This window comes from Otolemur garnettii, unplaced genomic scaffold, assembly GCF_000181295.1.
Source record: "Otolemur garnettii isolate 467f Iridium unplaced genomic scaffold, OtoGar3 scaffold00004, whole genome shotgun sequence".
NCBI lineage: Eukaryota > Metazoa > Chordata > Mammalia > Primates > Galagidae > Otolemur > Otolemur garnettii.
Window position 1 is genome coordinate 13,680,313 of NW_003852399.1, and position 19,937 is coordinate 13,700,249.

The 19,937-nt window shown below is 36.8% G+C and overlaps 1 protein-coding gene across 4 annotated transcripts in view; it reads left to right on the forward strand.

Annotated features, from left to right (window-relative positions):
• Positions 1-19,937, forward strand: part of TRPS1 (transcriptional repressor GATA binding 1) — a 251,581-nt gene that overhangs the window by 80,347 nt on the left and 151,297 nt on the right. For all 4 annotated transcript variants that reach the window (XM_003782395.2, XM_012809780.1, XM_012809790.2 and 1 more), the window contains one exon: positions 547-1,150. In XM_003782395.2, the coding sequence (XP_003782443.1) occupies positions 547-1,150 (604 nt within the window). The remainder of the gene's footprint in view (positions 1-546; positions 1,151-19,937) is intronic.

Here is a 19,937-nt window from a genome sequence, read left to right on the forward strand (position 1 = left end):
TTTTATTTCTTTATGTCATTTATTTCAATATATGGAAAAGCTGTATTCAGCACTTCAGTGCTAGAAATGTTAAGTGTTGGGGGGGGGGTGGAAACACCTGAATTTAGTTTAAGTAACAGAAAGTAAAAAGGGCACCGAAGAATTCGGGTGTAAGAACATATGGATAGCAACTTAAACATGCGGTGATCCATGATTATCCATCAAGGGAAAATGGACAAGGGAGGGCATTAGATGACCACACAGACCCAGCCAGCGTCAGTGCTAACCCTGAGCATGGGTGTGTGTGCTTAGGCGTGTGTGTTTGTCCTGTGTATAGCTGTGACTGCTAACATAACAAAAGCGAACTTCACATTCTTTCTATGGAATTGAAAACGCCAGCTAGTTACATTCCAGTCTCTGGGTGTTGAGAATATTATATTTCCTTCTGCCTGTGTATTGAATGAGATAAAATTCAGGTGCTTAGAAGCTATTAATAAAAAAAAAAAAAAAAAAAGCAAGCAACCCCTCCGATGCTCTATTTGCAGTGACTGTTTTCTTCTTCCCCAGGAGAGCACACAGCTGCTACAAATGCCGGCAGTGCAGTTTCACAGCTGCTGACACTCAGTCACTACTGGAGCACTTCAACACTGTCCACTGCCAGGAGCAGGACATCACTACAGCCAACGGCGAGGAGGACGGCCATGCCGTGTCCACCATCAAAGAGGAGCCCAAACTGGACCTCAAGGTCTACAGTCTGCTAAATCCAGACTCTAAAATGGTAGAGCCAGTTGCGGAGGGTGTGGTGAAGAGGGAGAAGCTAGAGGAGAAGGACGGGCTCAAAGAGAAAGTCTGGACTGAGAGCTCCGGCGACGAGCTGCGCAGCGTGACCTGGAGAGGGGCGGACATCCTGCGGGGCAGCCCGTCCTACACTCAAGCAGGCCTGGGGCTGCTGACCCCTGTGTCTGGCTCCCAAGAGCAGACAAAGACCCTTCGGGATAGCCCCAACGTGGAAGCGGCCCACCTGGCGCGACCCCTCTTCGGCTTGGCTGTGGAGACCAAGGGATTCCTGCAGGGGGTGCCGGCCGGCGGGGAGAAGTCCGGGGCCCTCGCCCAGCAGTTCCCCGCGGCGGGAGAGACCAAGGCCAAGGATGAATCCCAGTCCCTGTTACGGGTAGGAAGGTTTCATTTTTAAATAATTCATGCATTTTTTCATGGAACCGGGGGTGGGGGGTGGAGCACACATGCTGGACATTCGCTATTATGTTTTATGAAGTGACCCTCAATCGTCTGGATCTCTGGGGATTTACACTCACAGGAGAACGGGGCAGAAAGGAGGTCCCGGGTGGCGCCGGTGCGTCCCGCGCTTACCTGTAGCTCACTTGATACCGCGTTAGGCTGTCACTTGTTTGTCTTTGCTCTGAGCTCAGGTCCAGTGTTGGTTAATCATTGCTGGTGATTATGCAAAAGAACAAGGCTGCATTTGGAGAAGGGAGGTTTAGCATCCAGGAAGGATGCACATCTGTTACATCAAAGTAACTAAATGTCTTTAAAATTTTAAGGTAGTATGGCGCAGTGTATCTGGTTGATAAGGAATTAAGCAGAGATTTAAGTCACTATAGTGGCCTTGGCGAGAGGTTAATACAATAATGTACTGTTTTTAAAAACAACACAGTATAATAGTGTATGAATGGCGCTTAGCTGGTCAAGAAGAGGAGGAAAGTGTGAAAGGCCTAATTTTGAATAGTCTGGAGCATCCAGAGAAGAGGACCGTGCATTGTATTTTATCAGGTGCTTCTAGGGAGAAAGTACCCCGTGGGAAAACAACACCAAAACTCTAAGATCCCTGATTTCTCTCTTCATGCCACGTGAAATCAATGGTGTTAAGAAATGTTTTAGGCTTTGAAACTTCATGAGACCCTCAATAAGCGATACTTGCTTTTTGCCTAAGGCACCACCTTTTGGTCATTTTACCTTTTTCACTCTGTTGAAATTTCGAGCTATGTAGAGGACAGCTAGATAACTTTTACCAAAAGATCCAGTCGGGAAATAGTGCTCAGTCAGTCCCATCCTTTGACCTGCAGGTCAGAGGCCAGTGAGGTCTCCCTGGAGGATAGTGTGAACTGAGGAAAAAACTGTCCGTGTCTGTTCGGCTGCTGTGCCTGGGTGTCGCGACCCGTCTGCTCCTATGGCCCTGGTCTCGGTTAGCGCAGGAAGGAACCAGAGAAGCGGCTTAGAAGTACAAGCTTGTGGAAGGCGGGCTGGCCCTTACTTTCCGGGTAGCCCCAGCAACCTCCGCACCAGCCTTTTATTGAAAGGGCATGATACAGGTGAGGGGAGTAATTAACAATGACTACGGGCTGAGGGCACCGGCTCCTCCCGCGAGGAACTCCTGTGGACGAATGGCCCGAGGTCCAGGCCTCAGCTGCAGATCATCTTGCTCGGATGTTGGCGTCTCCCACACCTGGGTTTCCCGTGCGTTCTCGGAAGCCTGTCTGTGCTTCTTAGGGAATCTCTAGTGGAGTCACCAAACGCCCCTTAGAGGGCCACAGTTAATTATAAAAGCTGTTCCTTTCCCCATCTGTAGTCATGCCCTGCAGCAGGAGAAAGGCTTGAGTACAGACGAGGGGATGCCCCTGTATCCTGAGAAACTAAGAAGCTTCCCTGCAGGGAAGGGCAAGTGTATTAGTAGTGACTTTGGAAAGAAGAGAAATATTTCCTGTACTTTCAAGATGGGGTTCTCGGAGAGCTTCCTTCAAATAAATACGTATGGAGCTGGATTTTAGTAACTGTGAATGCTCATCATCTTGGGAGCCTGTCAGTACTCTTCTGGTCCCAGTGACTCATGGCTTCTGGTTAAAAAATAGGAATGAAATGTCCTATGCGTTTTTGAGTGTGAGGCACTTGGGTGCCTTATATCTGTATCACTCAGCCCCCTTTCCTTTTTTTTTCCATTACATTTTTTTTTTTTTTACCCATCACATCTTCATTTGATGTCAAATTATTTGATTCTTCTCGACTGTTTATGGAATATTGTTCTTTCTGCCACCATTGGTGTACTCAAAGAATTTGGAATGGCAAGTAATTTATTAAGCACTGATATAAAAAACCTGAGCACAGTAGTTAGATTTCTTGAGCATGCTGGGGATGATAATACTTTGCTAAACAAACAAACAAACAAAACCCCACAAAAAACAAGTTTTTTTCCATTCCCCTACTTCCTTACTCCCTTGACTTCAAGTCTCTCTTGTATCATGTCGGCTGTCTTTTCAGTTCCTCTACGCTAGCTGCTGAAGTAGGAACTCTTTAGGGAGAGATTCCTTAGTCCTGTTCCAAATTGAATCGCCAAATTCCTAACCCTGTGATTTGTTGTCTTTAAATGCTATCAACAACTACATTTCAGAGGACTGACCAAACTAAATTAAATAACCAAATAATTAATACATGTATCTATGTGAGTAGAGACACACGTGCATGTTTTAGAAAGAGCCCTGAATCTTTCTTCTGTGATTTTAATACAATTTGAATGTTTAAAATTCACATTTTGCTTTTAACAATGCTTTGAAACCATCAGTTTTATTGGATATTTGGAATAGGAAGGGCAGCTAACGTGATTTGTGCCATATTCAGTTTATTTGAATATAAAATTCTTGCTGTGTGCAAATCTTAGCTGATGAGCTTTTTAAAGAAACCTAAACTAATTAAGAAGCAGATCCCATTCTGATTGTGAAATTTGACAAAAAGTCTATGTAGTGATAGAAATTGGTATTTCTTAGTTAGTATAGCAGATACACACTTCTCTATTTAGTACCCTGCCTTGAGTAAGAAAAGACCCCAGGAGAATTTCGCCATCCTGTTTATGAAAGGCCAAAACAATGTACTCTAATCTTGTGGTTTTTAAGTTCCAGTTATCAGTGAAGGAGTGCTGAAAAAATTTATAAATATACCATAGAAATATACGAAGAGAATTGACATGTTTTGAATAAAAATACAGTAGTCTGTATAAATGTATACCTACAGAATGGAGTACTCAGACTTGGTTTAAACAGTAGAATGGAACTTGTAATTAAGTACCTTGCTGTTTGGCATATTTTTTAGAAATGGTAAGCAATTTAAGAAATGGAAGATATCCAGTTTTAAAAGTGATTTTTTTTTATTAAAGAGTTCATTCAACATAGCAATAAAAGAACAAGGATATTAATAAACACATTTATAGGTAGTTTCTAAAACTAAGAGTAAAAAATTTATAATCAGTTTTGCATTTTGTAGAGTGACATCAAGAATTAAGTATGGAAAATTGGTCCAACAGAAAATGTTGATTTAAAATAGTTTAGCACTATGCTGGTAAATGATGGAAACATTTGCAAGGAATAGGCAAAACATAGTTAGGACTATATCACAAAGAACAAATTAATAATTACAGAGTTGCTTTCAGAATATTAGTCCTACTGCTACATGGTTTCTTACTGGTTTTGATAATGAAAGTTTGTTGTACTCCTCAAAGTGAGGAAGGAAATGGAAGAATCACGAGACTAGCTGAGGTTTCAAAATATTCTCTTCATAGTATAGCATAGTTTTCTCTCTCTTTCTCTCTTTTTTTTTTTTCCTGGCCCTTGTCAGTATTTGTCTTAAAGTTTTGTATTCAGCATCATATCGACGTATGTTTTCATTTAGTGAATGTCTGTGTTTTCTGTTGTTATTAGCATGAAATTGACCTTGTTTAAAAAAATTTTAAGCTGTGTCTGTCACCTGTGTTGACCATTGTGATTTGAGTATGACAAAGGGCATGTTCATAGAAACTTATTTTACCTATTATTTTTGAAAAAGTAGATTTTTGTTGCATATTAATTGCCTAATATTTCTATAAAATGATAGGGCTTTGTATTAGTTGGATTATTAAAGCCTTTGGAATCTTTTTCTATAAATAGTGCGAGTGTATTTAAACATTTATTTTATACTCTCAAAACTTCTAGAATATTTATAAAATGAGAATAAGTTATGAAAAATGGTCACCAAAATTTGATATTTTGAAGACCCGGAGTTGTTATTTAGATTTAAAGTTTCACTCTGTGAGGATATGAACATACTTACCATTGCTTGTGTTTAAAGTCTAAGTCAGTTTTATATATTCCAATTATGTTTCTTTCTCATTTTAAAATACATTTGTGTGGTCAGGACTCATACCGTCCTGTGCCTTTTTTCTGACTGGTTTCTTCTACAGTGTAGATTCACACAATAATATCTATTTATGTATTTATTATTTTAGATTAAAACTTGTATGCAGTTGCACCTGTACTAGTCTTATTATTTCCTTGATAAAATTCTTGATTTTATTTTTATAATGAAACATTTAGATTGGATGTTATAATGTAGAAAGTGCTGACTTTTACCTGATAACCACCAGTATAGGGACCAAAAATCTTAAGTTTTACGAAGATTTTGCCAATATCATACATATTTTTCATATATTAATAACATGCAGAAGTGTAATTAAGTTTAGCAGGTAAGTCTTTAGGGATAGCGTATGGTAAATCAACATTCAGGTAAGCTCCTCCGTGTTATTTGTCAAACAGAATGTCATCGATAATAACGTAGAGGCCCAAATTCTTCCCAGGGTTCACATGTTCTAGCCATTAAGGCACTTATTTCATACAATTAGGGGAAAGGTCATTTTCTTTGAGATTGGTTGTGGTTTCCAGTGGAAGTTTGTTTAGGAAGGTTTGCTAGTTTTTACATCTCCATTCTGCAGTGCTTGGTTTCAGCAGAGATGTTCAGCCATGGGCCTATGGGAGTTGAGTTCCAAGTTGAACCACTGATTGTCAAAGAAAGGGCCTCCCAGGATCTCCGTTCATCTGTCGCTTAGAGAGGATCGTACTGCCTGCCATCCTCACAGGAGGGTTGTGTGCTTAGTTAATTAACGTTTGTCAGGCCATTCGAGAGCCTCAGATGCAGAGTGCTAGATAAGTGGAAGTAGTCTGATTATTTGTTCATTTGGTAAATGTGATACCAGGCCCGTACAATGCAAATGCTATTTCCCCCTTTCTTTAGTGGTGTTAAATTCATAGTTTAAAGATTGTTGATACCAGACAGTCTATTGAGATGCAAAAATGTTCTTTTGGGGACAGTCCATTGGCAGCCAAACAGACGTTCAAACAAGTGACAATGTTGAATGCCCTTACAGCCACTGACAGAAGACTGCGGGGACTTTTTTTAACTAAAGATGATCTGCAGTGAAAAGTGATGTCTGTTGTTTTGCTTCATATTTAATTAAAATAAAAATAGAATTTCAGTTATCATATAGGTAGCATCGACTTAATACACGTTTGTGTACGTAACTGTTTCTTCACCCTATGTACACTGTTTCGCATGAGCAAATACCAAAGAAATCAGACGGTATCAGGAGAAAGGAGAAGCATCTACCTCTCTAATCACGAAGTCTGAAGCAGGGATTCTGGGCCTTACTGGGAGAGTTTTTCTTTAGCTAGCAGTTGATATTTTATTTGCCCAAGAAAAAAATGGTCAAACAAACAAATAAAACTGACTATACCCAGAGACAAACAGTATTTGAATATCTGCACTTCTGCCCTATAGAGATGTGATTCTGTTGTATCCGTTGGGAAAATACACGATTCAGTCGTCAATATATTTAAAAAATACAATCCAGACATCGAATTCATTATGTGTAATAGTGAACATTATCATTTAATTGGTTTTACTACATACAATTTACATTTTTTATCTTTGGTTATTTATCCTTTACATGAATAATGCCATTTTTGAGTGTAGAAAACAACTGAAACCCATTTGACAGGAATGTGTGTTTGGTTTTATTAGTTTGATTAATGAGATTTTTTTCTCTAGGTATCTGATTTTTGTTTTATACATCAGGTCCATTGGCTCAGGTACTTTTTTTTAAAGCACTTAAAAAGAAAAACTTGTATAACGTAGACTGAGGTCTGGCATCGTTCTGCTGGCCCAGGTTTCTAAGGCAGAGGAAGCAGATAGATCTTAGTGAACGGAGCTGTAGGTCTGTAGTAGCTGTGAAATGATATCCTTTAGCACGGTATCTGTTAATTATTTCCTGTACAACTATCTTTTCCTCAGCTTCTTTTTTTTTTCACAGACTTCATTTGTCAGGGGATCACAGGGCCCCCAAAGGACCCCATTGTTGAGTGTTCTTAGATGTCGGAAATGAAGAGTGTACAGAGGTGGCCCACTTTAGGAACACAGGTGCACAATGATTTAAAAGAGCGTTGCCCATGCATTACATGGTCTGATGTGAATTGAGTATTTCTCTGGCAGAGCGAGATGGATTTGACATGTGTTGATTACCTAAAATGCCCCCCAAATTTTTATCTCAGATTTTTGTGGATTTTCTCATTGATTTCCACCAAAGAAGTAAATACTGTCTCCACTGTCATGATCTTTTATTTTGCCTTCCCTTAAACTCTGTTCAAAAATTTTTCATGCAAGTGTTTATAGGCAAGGCCACTGATTACTAGGCTGATCTACCAATTAACTCAAGAAAGCTTGGCAAGCTGGGTGCTACTGTGTCTGGTTGTGTTATTAGCTCAGGAGATCCCAATCATTTAAGTTTGAAGAACCTCTTTCTTTTATTGTAAGGAAGTGACATCATTTGCAGACTTTTATAATTACCAGTAATTTACAAATACAGTGGACTCCAGAATATGACTTTTTTTTGAACAAAATCCACACATACGCTTATTTTATAACATGTTTTGTTTATGTTGCTGTCAGTGGTTAGGAAGAAGGCGCAGAGGAGTCTTAGTTTTGTTTCTCTAAGGCTCGGACACATGATATTGGTTGTTTGGCATCATTATCTTGTTGGAATGATCAATACCTCTTAAATATAATTGTACGTGTTAACTTGCTTCTTTAAAAAGGCAGTTTTTCTAAGTTTAAAGATTTAATTTTGGCAAGGGATCAGTTATTTTATACTTTGGAAATTTACCTACAGTAACATCATGATTTACCAGAAAATGCTAAAGGTATATAAAGTATAGATAAATTTTAAGAGGCAAAATACACTTTATAATTTTGCTAGTGCTTTAAAAAAAGGATAGATAGTGAATATGAATCAAACATTTATGAGAATTTAGATACACATTGGAAGACTTTTGCAAGAAAACGTATTTTTGGTAAAAATGATATTTTATGTAGAGATAGTGATAAAGGCCATGACAATATCGTTATCAAATTATGTTTCTCTGTAGCATTATGTTCAATTTAAAATATTGTTTCTAAGACTCATATGAGCTCATGAAGAGAAAGTCTTGGTAGACAAAAGGCCCATGAAATAATCGGTTGTCAGGAATTAACTTTCTGAGCTTAACTGATACATGTGTATATATATTTATCTAATTTGAATTCTTCATGAGGAAGACAAATCCCAGCAATAGTACTTTAGAACAAAGGCACAGGAAAACATTAACAAAGAAGTATTTAGTTACAACAGATGGATATTTATGGTTGACTGTCAAAGTAATGTAGCATTTCAAATCCTAGAATTAAAAGTTTATCACCTTTCCATTAATTTATTACTGGATGAACTCTTCTCATCTTCACCAAAACTCTTTGAGGGTGAAACTATTATTATCTTTTTTATTTAAATGAGGACGCTGGGGCTGAGAGATTAAGTAATTTGCCCATGGTTCCACTGCATGTGATGGCAGAGATGAAATTCTAGCTCTGGTGATCCGGCTCCAAGATGCCTCCCTGTAACCAGTGCACAGCCTCAGTTCCTGCACACTTACTTGTTAATGAAGATTGGATTACTTTCACAATTCCAGAATTAATTTGTTTCCTTTCAATATACACATGTATGTACAAGACTGAAAAATAGTTTTTTGAAATTGTGATGCATGCTTATTGTGGAAAAGGTAGTTAATACAATACCCTGTAATGAAAATAACGCTCCTCATAGACATAGATTCCAACCCACAAATATTTTTCTCTTCATATGTTGGTGTTTAGGTTACCCTTGATGATACACACTCAAATACAGACTGTATTCAAGTATAGAATCATGTACATCACTGTTTTATATATTTTTTATTGAACAATATATTGTAGATATCTTTTTCCATCAACAAACATAGCCAACATTATTCATTTTAGTGAATAGCTATATCATAATAGACTGAAGATATGCCCCATGGGTGAACATTTAGGCTATTTACAGTTTTTAATTATAAAGAAAACTTTGCTGAACCTCTTTGTTCATATGATTCCATTGCTTTGTCATACACTTCTGATACTTCCTTATAGTATAATTCCAGTTATTTAAGTGGGAAAATTCATGGCTAATAACCAGTAGTTTTTAATGTCCAGTTCGCTGTCATCTAAAGGGATATATTTTAGAGTATAAAGTAAATTGGCTTGTAAAAACACATGGGGAATGATATCCTGAAAATATTTAAGGATCGACTTTGCTAAACTGCATACCGACGTATTTCACCTTGAATGCAAAGAATTAAGAAAGAAGCAAATGATAATATTTAAGAACCTTTCCTTATCACATATGTAATGCATGCCCAATAGCAAGGTCTGTGATATAATGTGCACATACAGCAGAGTTCATTTTTTTAGAGAAATTTATGTTTAAGAAGAACTCATCTTCTTAAGCAGAATTGAGTCCAGTGTTTTAAATGAAAGTGTTCTCAGCCATGCTTGCCTTTTGGGGGACAGGGATTTGTCATCCTTGTTTTTATTTTGCCCCCATGGGTGGTGCTTTAGCTGCCCTTGACACTTCCTCAACCTGTTTTAAAGTTTTTACCTTTCTTGGATGTATGGTGTGTGTATGGGTTATAGAGGGGGTTTTGAAGGACTATAAAAGAGGAAAAGTTGCTATTTTTCCTTGAAAAGATGACTGGTAGGCATTTTATGGACTACAAATCAATTAATTATCTAGTCAATATGCCCCTTATAACTTCATGCTGTGTGACCACAAGATTGTTTGAATCAGAACTTATGTCAAATTCGCTTTTGATTTAAATATTTTTGAAGACTCCAAAATGTATGCTAATTTTTCTTTACTGGTATGCCCAGGCTTTGAGGTTGCAGTTGGATTCCTGGGTGGGTGTGCTCCACCTTTAACTCTGACTAGGGTTTAGATTTGAGCGAATTTTATTTTCTAGTAAAATTACATTTCATGTTTTGTTTTTACTCTTACCATGGGATATAGTGGAATGTCCACTGGACTGGAGGGAAGGAGGCTTTGTGTTCTAGACTGACCGAGGGATTAACTAGCTGTGTGACCCTGGGTGAGTCACTCAGCCCTTGTGCTTGGTTTCTTCCTTTGGAAGATTATAGAGTTTGAATGATGCAATTACTAAATCTCTTTAAAATTGCAAATCTAGGTTCAAGTAAATATTCTGTAAGACCTTAAACATTGAGATCTGTGAATTGATACCTGAGTTAAATTTAAGACAAAAGTCTTATATTTTAGACTTACAGATACTGTGTTCAAAGATATATTTGAAGTACAAGTTCATAAATGTGATTTTTTATCTAGTGACTGAGAACCTGCAAATTATAAACAGCTGTCACACATACAGTGAAATCTTCAAAAATTATATTCTTTGAGCTTATCTTATACAAGATCTTGTTCTTTGAAATTAACTTATTTGCAAAGAGTCCTGTGATTAAGTGGCTGTGTATGAATGGAAACAAGGAAAGTATGCACAAGAGAAGTAAGATAATTCTGGTGAGGAGGTAATATGCGTGAAGTCTGTATCTCCTCAGTTTCTTGGCATTGAGCAGTGCCTGTTTTGTTCATAGTCAGATGTTCAAATCGGAATTCTGGATGCAGAAACTAATTTTAGTAGGTGGGGTGCAAATTTCTTATAAGTCCATGAATAGACACTAATCCCAGCTGTTTCATTACAATTATAAAAATAAAATTGGCTGTGAATCATTCAAACTCTATTTAATGGATGTGAATAATTCCGTTTCATCCCACTAAATTCTTAAAACTATAAACCTATCTTAGTTCTTTATGTTCCTTCAGGGTTAATATCTCATTATTCATATATGAATTATTTGAAGTGCGGGTGGTCATGATGAAAGTGACCATATTTCTACTTAGCTCCTGTGGGTTTCAGGGGGGGGGTGGCCTCTAGGGCAAAGCAAGGGATGGAGGAGAGAAAGAAATCTGAAAGAGTCCAGGAAAAGAGAAAAGGATGTTAAATTCATATTTTTGGACATTTTCTTTCCCATTAAAAATATATGTTCATTATAGGTATTTTGAAAAACATAAGTAAGCAAAAAACATGAGTCCTCAACATATTTAATGTTACCTTTTCTGGACCCATCCACATGCACACTCACTCATACAGCATGCATGTACAAACATATATTTATATACTTATTATTAAATAACCTTAAATTTCACTTTATATTAAATCATCTATCGTTACATCATAGGAGTTGACTTCATGATATTTCATTGTATGTTGTACCCGTTAACCTAGACAAACTATTCATTCTTTGCTGACTAATATTTAAGTTATTTCTAGTTCTTACTATCACAAATAGTGCTACCTTGAATATCTTTGTAGCTAAATAATTACATCTTTCTATTTTAAATTGTTAGAATTGGTGTCACTCTACTCAGGTTCCTCGATGGCAGTGGTTTTCAACCTTTTTTATCTCACAGCATGCTGGAAATGGGAGCTAAACTTCCATGGCACACTCAAATTATGTTGATCAAAAGAAAATGAGTAAAAAAAAAGAATATATTTACTGTCCTTCACACTTCTTTGGAAAATGATTTAATTAATGATCTTTAAAAAACGTTTGCAGCATACTGGTTGAAAATCACTGAATATTATTGGCAAATATAAGTCACTTTACCAGGACATGTATATACACTCCTGGGAAATAGGAAAACAGTACCATGGCTTGACTTTCCGTAGTTTGAAATGTCTTACAGTGATAACTAAAAAACAGAAACCCTCACAATTTCTTTAAACATGATTATAAGGGAATAAGTTACTATGATGGTTTGGGTAAGTTGCAATTCTGAAGTGCCAACAAAGAAGCAATGGTGTATCTCTTTCCCTTTTATAATTGATAGATTCCTTAGTCACCTTGACATTCAAAAAGTATTTCAATACTGTAGTGTATTGAAGTGAGTCTTAATGAGGTTATGCACATATAGAGATTGAACTGACTCCAGAAAGTTTTATAAAGTTAGCCTATGAAGTCTCTTAGTGTGGTTCAGTGATCACATGAAGTCAATCCAACAGCTTCTCAGTGAAATGTTTGACACACAAACACGATTTTGGAATATTTACATCTATTTTAATTTACTCATAGCTGTTTACAAAGTTTATTGTATCATAAGAATGAAAATCACATGTTAAAGAGAAGTGTAGAAAACCGATCTATCCACCGTAACTTTTCAGTTGCTTTTCCAAACTTATACTGATATATGCAAACTTTTTTCATAAGACTCATCATTATATTTAATTGGTCATGAAATTTCAACAAAATACACTTATGGTTGTGGAATTTGAATGCCCATGTGCATGTGTCTGAGTTTAAATATATTGATACTTATGTGGGTTTAGGATTTATTTTCGAAGAACTAATGGGCACTAGAACAAACTAACGTAGGCTCTGACTTGAAAGAAATAAAAATCTAAAAAGTAAAGCATAACTTTGTAGAATCATTTACTGGTCTCTGATTTTCTTTACTATTTAATAAATACTAATTTATTATGTAATTTATTACCAAGTTTCAGGAACCATGGAAGACCTTGTAAAATGTATGGAAATAAGTAGATTAAGGTTTTTGCCCTAAAGTAATAATACAGTCAGGTACAGGGGATAAGAGAGATGTACTGACAGCCATAATACAAGTTAGACTTCCTTAAAAGGGCTGAGGGCAGGGGAGAGTGACTGTAGGTGCTGAAAGAGGAACAGATTACATTCAGTTAAGAGAATGAAGTTAGTTGTCCCAAAGGGTTTTCTGAACTGCTTTCTGAATAAATGAATAAGCTTATTTAAAAAGCTGGAGACTTTACATCTTTCGTATTAACCTAGATGGAGGTAAAACACATTCTTCTTAGTAAAGCATCACAAAAATGGAGAAGCAAGAATCAAATGTATTCAATTGTAATATGAAGGCAGTAGATCAGCTAATGCAAGAGGTGAGGTAGGGGAATGAGGGATCGGGGAGAGGGGAAGGGGGGGACAGGAGATCTCCGTGTATGGCACACCACTTGTGGGCAGGGCACAATTAGAAGAAGGACTTTACCTAACAATGAAATCAGTGTAACCCAATTCTTTGTATGCTCAATGACTCCCAAACAATAAAAAAATAATGAAAGGCGTTTAGTCTATGTACATGCCAGCACTGGGGACAAGATATATAAGAGGAAACAATGTGAGGTTAGCGTGGAGCATTTTCAGGACATAGATCATAGAGTAAAGTTGGATGTAAAGGTTTGTGTAGTATATAGTTTGGGGACCTGAAACTTGACCTATATATGTAGGTTAAGAGAATTTCCTTAAATGCTTGACATCTTATCACAGAAGAAAATAGAGAACCATTCTAGATTTGAGGGCCAAGGATAACCATGGCTAATTTGAAAAACAACTTGTCTCAGACAAAAATAGGGAACCATCATAGATTTTGAGGCCAGATTTTGATAACCATTGTAGAAGGTTACTGTGGCATTTTCTGTAAGCTGGCTCGGAAGGGAGGTTGGTGGACAGGGTTGGGGTGAGGAAGATTAATAGTAATTAGTAGGCTAATCCTTACTCTGTGAGTAATAACAGGAAGTCTACACTGGGAGAATGAAAATGGGAAGGGTTCCTGTAGATGTGCTAGATGTAGAATCTTCACCTGTTAGCAAAGTTTATATGTGCAGGTGACCAAAAGGGGGCGTTAAGCTTGGATGACTGGAAAAGGAGCAAAATAATACTGACGTTTTGCTGAAAACTAACTATGGGGCAGGCTCTGCTCTTCATTTGTGATAATTTATTTAATCCTCACAATAATCCCTTGTCATAGATGCTATCTTTGATACCATTTTACAGAGAGGAAATGGAGCCTGGAGATGTTAAGTTACTTGCCCAAAGTCACCCAGCTATCAAGTGTCTGGGTCAGACTGGGTCATGTCCAGGTAGTCTGGCTTCAAAGTCCAGCTCTTCACTATATTTAGTTTCAGTGAAGGATAGTATCAGCAGAATCTTAGCGTCACCTGTTCGTGAGGGTAAAATAGAGAGTCAAGTTCTATACTTACCAAATTTTGGGGGCGTTTAGGTGAAAATGTCTAATGGATACTGGAAGTGGCATCTCTTACAGAGACTAGAGGAGTTAGAATGACTTCCAAACAAACTGATATTCATTTGATAAATTATATTAAAGCCTGGTTTGTTCAGATCCTAGGAGCAGGATCAACATGGTCAAGCCATGGATGCTGTTTCTTTAAGTCTTTTGCAAAGCAGTAGTGGAGATGATGTTCAATACAGTGACATGACACAAGAACAGAAGAATCAGGTACCCTGGAGTGGAACAAATAAAATACTGCAGTATTTTAGAAAAGGAAATGAGCTCTTGTTGATTCAGCCATCAAGGAAGATATGCTGGAACAGGTTGCTTATTACTTGGTTCTTGAAATGTAGTATTTGGAAAGCTTAAGTAATAATCAACGTGTTCAAGTCCTAAGAGGCTCTAAGTAGAAGTGAAGTTTCGTTACTCCATCTGAGCACTTGGACAGTAGCCCCCGTCTGCAGACAAGTTACTACCTTGACATTCGTGAGACCAAACTTCAGGATCCTCCGTGTATGTCAAAATATGTTTCTAATTGACAGGATTCAGAGATAGCTCTTTGCATGCTTCCAGTGTCTTCTGACAGGATAAACCCAAAGGAAAGAGTAAGTTTTAGAACAGACGGTGGGTATTTAAATCAATATCTGAAATAAAAATTTGATAAGTTCTTTCATTAGTGCAAATAATCTTCAAAAAGTTTTTTTTTTGGCTCGGCGCCTGTAGCTCAACCGGCTAAGGCGCCAGCCACGTACACCTAAGGTGGCAGGTTCGAGTCCCCAGCCCGGACCCGCCAAACAACAATGACGGCTGCAACCAAAAAATGGTCAGGCGTTGTGGCGGGCGCCTGTAGTCCCAGCTACTTGGGAGGCGGAGGCAGGAGACTCGCTTGAGCCCGGGAGTTGGAGGTTGCTGTGAGCTGTAATGCCACGGCACTCTACCCAGGGGGCTTGAGGCTCTGTCTCAAAAAAAAAAAAAAAAAAGTTTTTTTTGCCTTTAACATATGTATGTATATTATATATATATAATTATAAATTTTTTTAGTTTTGTGGCAATAAGTACAAATTATACATATATATGTATGTATGTATGTAAATAGCTCTTATTCAAATATAAATTAAAAATTACTACTTAGGGTCATTACCTACATATGATAAGAGAAAAATACACATGAAAAATTATGAATACCCACATAAACATGTATGCCATATGTACTATCCTATCTGATTCATTGTATATAAGAACTATCATATTTTAGTTTAATGACTGGAATTTTGATTTAGTCACTAATCAGGCCTCTTAGATTTAATCCAGTGGCTCGTTTTCATGTCTTATTTAATGTCTTATTTTATTATTGAGAAGAAAGAGAACTGCTTGCCTGTGGTATGTCACCTGTTCTTTAATGGCCCAGACTGTTACATATCTTAATACTATACCACATTAAGTCATTTTAAAAGCATTCTGCTTTCCCCTTTGTTTAAAATTCCTACAATCCCGAGGATATTGGGAGGGGGTTAATGGAAGTCTTGATTAAAATCTTTCAAGTTTTCAGGCTTTCAGTTCTTATAAACAATTTAGATCTGAGAGATAGGCCTGGTCATGACTTTTTACTAGTCTACTTACCCATTTATTGTTAAGAAAAAAATTATAAATTCTTTTTAGTTTTGTTGCAATAAGTACCAATTAAATGCCTTTAAAAAAATCAGTCGCACTGTACTGTGTGATGAGCACAAGATTTATGATAGTTCTTTTGAAAATTCATCGAAAATCTATAACCATTTTAAAAAATAAAGAACCTGTCCTGAGTGTGCTAATTTCCCACTGTTTAACATAAACTTTTCAGATTTTTCTTTGTACACTGCTTTTAAGTGGTTTTCCAAATTTGTAGGGCTATTAACTCTAATTATAATATAATCAATCTGCACTTGCTTTATAATAGCTAACCAAACTGTAGGTGGATGAAAGTCTTGGAAGTAGATAATAGCCACAATGCAGTTGGGGTTTACACTTGGGCTCACAGCTTAGACCTAATATGATCAACCCAAGCTTGTCCAACCTTCCTATGGCTGGAGACATTGACTGCATAATAGTCAGGTTCAGCCAGAAGTCCTGATTGCTCTATTTTTGGTGAACAAAAATGATATGTTTCAAATATGGTGGTTTTGGTTTGCATGGGATTCAGTTGGTATGCTTTTGATTTCTGGTTCTTATGATAGTAATGTGTGAATATCATTGCAGTTTGGGGGTTTGTGAGATATTCCTTGGATTTGAAGTTGACATTCATTGAAGTAAGTGTGTCTGTGTGTGTGTGAGAGAGAGAGTGAGTTAGTTTGAGGTTTTTCTTCTAAAAGCATGGGCCTTTTGGTCAAGTTTGGGACGTAGCCCAGCAAAGGTATGAGAGAAACAACAAATACTAGATCTTACATAAGGTATCTATTTGTTGATTTTTTTTCTTTAATAGATTGTGATCTCTTGAGAGGGAAGAGCTTTGTAACTTTCATCTTTTTGTTTCTCATTGGCCCTGTTATATTGCTTACATCTTAGGAGATCTAAAATCACAATGTATTTTTAATTGAAGAGAATTTTTTATTTTTAATTTGGAAAACCACATTTTAATCTCTGTAAAGACTGTCATATTGCCTGTATAATTTTTCTACTATTAATCAAGAATATAAAATATTAATATTTGAAATACTCTTTTAGGAATAAAGAATTAGTAAATTATTACTTATATGCAATATTCCCATTAACTTTTAGAGCATATTATTATTTTGTGAGTTACTCCAGAAAAGAAATCCCAATCAATTATAGTAATGTTGTATTCATATAAGAATGAGAAATTATTTGAGCTTTTCTGGAACATATTAAAATTTGATTTTTTTCCTGAGTAATCTGGTAAAGCAGAAATTTCTTAAAGTTCACAGAATTTTTTGATACAGGCATCAAGAGAAGCAATCTGCCATTGCTTTTCTAGGTTGTAAAAAATGCCAATAAAACTTAAAAGGTTTATCTCTTTTTTTTTTTGAATCGTGAATCCAAAATTCATTTTCTTTATATAAATTCTTTTTTTTAAACAAACATTTACCCTATATTCAATTTTGATTGAACTTAATCTTTTGCATAGCTTAGATCATTAGTTTATAGAGCACAGTGCTGATCTGTTGAATCTAAAATATGAAAAAAGACTCATCATATTAATGTGCTGCTCCCTTCTAAAGAGGAGGAGTACTTTGGACTGTTAGTTACTGAGCTCAAGACAAAAGGAAATGGGTAATGGAGCCATTTCTCTAGATCACTTTGTGACCAGATTAGAGAGTCAACGACTTAGAACCCAGGGAGTGTGATATGAAGAGAATGAGAGTAGATATTATTCTGGGAGCCTCAGCATTGGCTTACTGTAGATGAACCTCGAAAAGGGAGTTTGAAAGCTTTTGTGAATTCGGGAATGCTTATGATGTTTGCACTACAAACCCAACCTCACCATCTTAATCTTCTTGTCTAGAGGAGATGAATAAGAACGTATACGTTCTGTCTTCGGCAATGGAAATCCACAAGGACAGAGTGTTCTTTTCTGCAAGTGGAGCTGTTGTTGGTTTCTTCACCCCATAGGAGAATAGGGCAGGGAAAGGAGAGTGAAAGGCTGAAGCTGTGTGGAAGTAAAACTGGTGAATTCTTCTGTTCTTCCTAGCCCTGACCTTGAACCTCCTGCCTCCACTATAGTATCCCTCTGGTACCAGATTCATTGCCTGCCAGGATTGGAATCCATGCAGAGAGAAAAGATTCATGAAAAAATAATCCAAGTTAGGAGAGTCTTTGACTTAATCTTGTCTTACACTGTCAGTTATTTTTGCCTGAGTAGTTTACAGGGACGTACCTCCTTCAATCATCTAACTGGGATGTAGTAAAAGTCATTTGCAGGAAATGAAACTCCACTGAAAGGCTAATCTGATTAGGTTTAAAACATTTGTTCATCTTTTTATTCAGAATTTGAATGATGCCTATGGAAGACATATGGATTTAAATAGAACTTGGCTTACCATCTGCTGATAAGGGAAAGTGAGATGCTAAATCAGAGAGGCAGAGAAGTCTATTTTGGTAGAAGCTATTTTGATCTGAAATACTGTGGGCAATCTTATATAGTATTTTAACGGGAATTACATTGATGTGTGTTAGTAAAAGAAGTATATTTGCTGATATGGTTGAAGTTATGTAATCATTAACTGTTTTTTATCAGTTTCGAGATGTGGGGCTGTATGGAATTTTGATTCTGTCAGTTATAGCTTTTTTCTTCCTAAAATAGTCCTTTGTGGAAAAACTTTTCTAATGCATTTTTTAGAATGATGATACATTTTGTATCTCACTCTAGAAATGAGAGCACAAAGCATCAGCTTTCCAGATAAAGTAAGCAGAAATAAGTAACGATTTATTTGGTACTCATTTGTTGATTACTTTTATGATAAAGTATCTTTTAAAAATAAAGTAACTTTTTGGAAAATGCATAGAAAGAAGAAAAAAAGAGTATCCATTTTTATGATGGTAAATCGTGATATATAATGCTAAAAAATCTAAATTATATCGTGGATGTTTCAACCTAAAATTCTTGGAGTTTAGAGTCATCAGGCATTAAGAATGATATGATGAAATGTAATATCATGGGAGCGATATGCCGTGGGTGCCAAAAATGTATACACATTTTAAGAAAGAATAAAAACTTTAAATTTTAAAACTCAATATATACTGATGCCAAAAGATGAATACAAGTCTCTTGTAGTTGCAGAAGTCAAACATGACATGAGTATTACAAATTTAATATAGATTTTTTCCTTTTGTAAAATATATATACAAGTTCTGGCACCTTCTCTGTGTGTGTGTGTGTTTACATATATGTAATTGTGAGTGTGCATGCTATTCTGATCAACCTTTACATGTAGAATATTTTTGTTGTTCAAATACAATTGTTCATTCTTTCATAAAACGTGTGTGTGTGGCTTGCAATTTTTGGCTGGCGGAATACACGGGTTAATACTAACAATACACATTATCTGCCTTCTGGGAAGCACAGTAAAAGATACTCCTATATGGCAAGAATTTATGCCAGGCATCTTCCCAGGCGTTATCTCAGTTAATCCTCTGAACAACGCTATGATATTGGGCATTTGCAATTCAATTTTAATGAAGGCACTAAGGTATAGGAAAGTTAAGTAAGTTGCCTGAAAATAACACATCTGGTTTACAACTCCCTGTATGGGAGGATTTAAACCACAGCCTCTTAGACCTAGAAGGTCACTATGTTCAATTCTCTAATCCCTGCTCCATCATGAATGCTGAGACAGGATTTTAACTCTTCTGCACAGTCATCCTGAAATAGCTGTAGGAAGCACCAGAAATCGTAGTTAACACTGTGGACTGGTGAGGACAGAAATGAACCAAGAATCACGTGAGAAGTCCACATGGGTAGGAAGAGGTGGCTGGCACGGGCTCTCTCCTTCTCTGCCCAGATCAAGCAGGTGTACCTAGGTGGTTGCCACCTTTTGTGACAAGACTCCTTGCTTTTAGGTATTTGAAGATTTTACATTACCAAGCCATTTGGAACTTTTTAATCATCGCACCAGTGTTTATTCCGTTTGTTTTTCTTGCGTTTGCCTCGAATACATATGTCTGA